The following is a 4,130-nucleotide window of genomic DNA, read 5'->3' as shown; positions in this document are numbered from 1 at the left end:
CACCTCCTTCCTTCCCCTCTACAGTAACTTTTTGCCACACTGCCCTGTAAATCCCTGCCAGCTTAACTAACATTTTCCCCCACCCAGAAAACTTCTTCCCTATTCTATCATCCACCAAGATCCTCTAGAATCCTCCCATAATGTCTGTCTTCCCAAAGGAGCTCTTATTTTTTCCTATGTCTCCTCCCACCCCTCAGCCAACGAAACTTTTCTCCTTTAACACGAGAGTGAAAGATGGAGAAGACACAATATTAATTTCTGATTGTTGAATAGAATGAACTTTATTAAACAGAAACTGTGCTCTCAAGGCCAAACCCAAATCCCCATATGCAGAAGGAGGACACTGGGGACACAGAAGGGTACTGCTGAACTGGAAAGAGGACTCAGTGGTACTTGTGGGCCAGAGCAGTGGCAACACCAGCCACCAGCTTCTGCCAAGCAGCCTGTACACCGGGGGTGAATTCTTTGCCAAAATGAGAAGCCAGAATGATCACCAATACGTTGCCCAGGAGCTGTTAGGTGAAAGATAAAATGACAAATTGGCATGTTGAGTAGAAGTTCTCAAAAAGAATTGCAGAAAAAGTGGCTCAATACCTATACTCCCTGCCAAGTCCACACCTTAAACTGCCCCAAGGTGTGTGCCTGCAAAAAGCTCAGATAAGCTAGTCCCTAAATTCAATGTAATGAGTGAGCTCTCCATTCAACTCCCTGCCTCCCAAGCCACCATTTTTATTTGCGTCTCTCCCTCCCTCTCTTATCTACCAACTGGTTAATTCTTGTAATAATGGGATTTTAGGGCTGCATGGGTGCCCAGAGTGAGTTTATTTAAAGTCTCCAATCAGTGCAGGAACACGCCTCCATTTGGTAACAATACTGACAGGTAATTTAATATATTTTAGAGAACTTGTTGTATATTTCTTTGAGAGAGTCTGTCTAAAAATTTTTCCCCCAAATCTCTCCCTAAACTTTAGTCATCAGGACCCACATAAAATAAGACTTTTCACCTTCCTTGAGACAGAACTTTATCTACGAAACACCAAATTCCATTCCTCCTTGAACAAGTCTGCTATTCTCTGAAGTCATTCTCTAGGATGAACACATCTGGTTCTGACAAAAGTACTTGAAAACTTTTAAGCAAACTCTGGCTGCTAATAGCCCTTTACTGTCACTAATCCTGAATCAAGGTGGTCCTGGTTATGCACATTGGAGATGTGTCCTTCTAAAACCAAGTTCAAACCATAATTTCTGAAATTTTTGTTAGTCTTTCCAATCAAAGACTCAACTTCCGTTATTATCTCAAAGTGAAAAGTAATAAAAGAGCACATGAACATTTCCTGACTCACCCTGAAGTTCTCGGGATCCACGTGCAGCTTGTCACAGTGCAGCTCACTCAGCTTAGCAAAGACGCCCTTGAGATTGTCCATGTTCTTAATAGCATCTCCAAAGGAAGTCAGCACCTTCTTGCCATGGGCCTTGACCTTGGGGTTACCCATGATGGCAGAAGCAGAGGACAGGTTGCCGAAGTTGTCAAAGAACCTCTGGGTCCAGTGGTAAACGACCAGGAGCCTATGGGATGGAACCGTTGTAGATGGAAAATCAGAGACTTTCAAAAATCTGGAGGAATTTCCTGGTCACTTGGCCAGGTTCATATTCACCACCCTTTCCCATACCTTGAAACCCAGTGCCTACCTGCCCAGGGCCTCGCCTCTAGCCTCTTCCACATTCACTTTGCCCCACAGGCTAGTAACAGCAGTCTTCTCCTCAGCACTAAAATGCACCATGATGTCAGGTCTGGGAGCTTACAGGTGATCAGAGAGAGAAGTAGGTTTGTGTTATTCCTGGAAGCTGTCACCTTTTATTCTTTACTGCTGACCTTCTGGCCCCTTGTTCCTCCTAGTTCTTTGAAGTCATTGGTCAAGGCTAAGCTGTGTCCCTCAGGGGTGGAGTCAGGTCAGGAAAGGGTCAACAATGAAGAAGGTACACGGAACCTGTGATAATGTATATTGGTTCCTGAGACAGTCTTCCTTTGTTGGCTCCTCTTCTGTCCTCAACACAATTTACCATTCATTCTCCTTTTCACCCTCTTTTCTCCCCAGGTGATACTCCAAGATGACATCCATCTCTCCCTTTCTTCTTCTCCAAGAAAAACCTATTGAAAGGAGCTAAGCCCAAGATAGGGGAAGAGTTTCAGTCAAAACAGTTTTAATATTTGAGTTAAAGATGGTGACAGGGACAAGAACAGAGTCAAAAAGAAAAAAGTACAGTTGTTGACACAGAATCTCAGCCAGTTTTAACTCACTTGAGGAGTGGATTATAACCAAGCCTCTGGTTCTTAGTTTTCCAAAGGAGACAAAACACATACATGGTTACTTCAGGAAGCTGAAGAGAGTAACAAGGGATCCACAATAGGACTAAGACTTCAATCCCAAAGTACAATACCTGAGGGTAATTTCATAGAAAGGACAGAAAGAATAAACTTATGTCCTGTGCTTCCGTGGAACCCTCTCTCTGTCCATTTCTCTGTGACTTCAGGGGAAATTGGCTACTTTGGGGAGATTTCCCTGAGCTCTTTTCTTGATTTTCTGCCCCGCTAATACTTCTTTAATCAGTGAGACACCTGAGGACTCTACAATTATTTAAAACCAGGACTTGTGGGACACCTGGGTGGCTCAGTCGTTAAGTGTCTGCCTTCAGCTCACGTCATGATCCTGGGGTTCTGGGATCGAGCCCCGCGTCGGGCTCCCTGCTCCACGGGGAAGCCTGCTTCTCCCTCTCCTACTCCCCCTGCTTGAGTTCCTTCTCTCGCTGTGTCTCTATCTGTCAAATAAATAAATAAAATCTTTAAAAAATAAAAATAAATAAAAAAATAAAACCAGGACTTGTGATCAAGCTGAGGAATAGATGAACTGGCAGGTAATTAGGCTAGAGGTTGGAGTATGTTTAATGTTTGTTGCAGCCATAGGTGCCAGAGGCTTCAAATGCCTCTAGAGTCCTTTTGTTTGTTTATTTGTTTGTTTGTTTGTTGATGCCACTCTTGTCTTTGGACTTCCCTAAAAACTCAGCATGAACTAGAGTCTGCACCTTGCAACTTTTTCAATTGCAATCCACTGTTATTAGTCTGGAGTCCTGTTGGTATGGTGGTAAGGAATGCTGGAGGAGAAACATTCTATAGTTGTATAATTAAGTTTCAGTCTTTAATGGACCAGTGTTCCTGGGCTGTGACTTTCACAGTGTTTGTTAGCTTTTCCCCTCTTCAGAAAGTCAGGAAAACCTCCCTGGGCTAGACTATATATATTACAGAGTTGAAAAGCCGCATACCTGTAGCTCAGTTCAAGGCTTATCAATTCTGATGCTGAAGTCAGTTCAGGTTGGCTGAGTGTAGTCTCTTACTGCTTAGGTGCTTGTTGATTCAAGCTAAATTATCTCAGCTGCTCATTTTGAAGTACTTTACTTCAAATATGAAATATTATTATTGTCTCCCTTTCCTGGATGAAAAACCCAGGGTTTTTCATGAGTGACATGATTAGAAATAAGTGATATGATTATTCAGATAGATCAGAAAGATTAAATCATCAGAAAAAGTAAACAGTAAGAATATTTATTACATTTAGAGAGAGAATATTTATTACATATAAAATTAAAAAATTAATAAAGTAAAAAACATGTTATGTCTTAAGGTATTTATATTAAAGGACTTTTTAAAAAGAAATTCCAATTTTTTTTAAAGATTTTATTTATTTATTTGACAGAGAGAGACACAGCGAGAGAGGGAACACAAGAGGGGAGAGGGAGAGGCAGAAGAAAGCCTCCCGCCGAGCGGGGAGCCCAATGCGGGGCTCGATCCCAGGACCGTGGGATCATGACCTGAGCCTAAGGCAGACACTTAACCGCTGAGCCACCCAGGTGCCCCAAGAAATTCCCAATTTTGATAAACATTAATTCCTGCCTGTCAGGTGTTCTGTAACATTTGTACTTTTGTAAGCTCTCTGAAGGATTTTAAGAAATTTAAGATGTCTCTTAAGCAGGAAAAAATAAAATATTTTCTTAAATCTAAATTTATAGTTAATTTATGACACCTATAAATCCTATGAGTCAAATATATCTTTAGGTGTTATTCGTGTGGATTATAT

At 41.7% G+C, this 4,130-nt stretch overlaps 1 protein-coding gene across 1 annotated transcript; it reads right to left on the bottom strand.

The window, feature by feature from the left end:
• Positions 1 to 369: 369 nt before the first annotated feature.
• HBE1 (hemoglobin subunit epsilon 1) lies at positions 370 to 1,839 on the bottom strand. Its single transcript, XM_006732250.3, has 3 exons — positions 1,690 to 1,839; positions 1,344 to 1,566; positions 370 to 512 (listed from the first exon to the last, which is right to left on the bottom strand). The coding sequence occupies exons 1-3, from the start codon at positions 1,779 to 1,781 to the stop codon at positions 384 to 386; spliced, it is 444 nt and encodes a 147-aa protein (XP_006732313.1). The 5' UTR covers positions 1,782 to 1,839; the 3' UTR covers positions 370 to 383.
• Positions 1,840 to 4,130: the final 2,291 nt, after the last annotated feature.

The sequence above is a fragment of the Leptonychotes weddellii genome, chromosome 11 (assembly GCF_054177405.1).
Source record: "Leptonychotes weddellii isolate Sample4059 chromosome 11, ASM5417740v2, whole genome shotgun sequence".
NCBI lineage: Eukaryota > Metazoa > Chordata > Mammalia > Carnivora > Phocidae > Leptonychotes > Leptonychotes weddellii.
This window is presented reverse-complemented; position numbering and strand designations above follow the sequence as displayed.

Bases quoted from the DNA above. Each gene is read 5' to 3' on its own strand.
- HBE1 (XM_006732250.3), bottom strand. From the start codon at position 1,781: ATGGTGCATTTTAGTGCTGAGGAGAAGACTGCTGTTACTAGCCTGTGG. The intron at 1,567-1,689 runs GTAGGCACTGGG...TCCATCCCATAG, and splicing joins AGAGGCGAGGCCCTGGGCAG to GCTCCTGGTCGTTTACCACT. The intron at 513-1,343 runs GTGAGTCAGGAA...TTCACCTAACAG, and splicing joins TGGATCCCGAGAACTTCAGG to CTCCTGGGCAACGTATTGGT.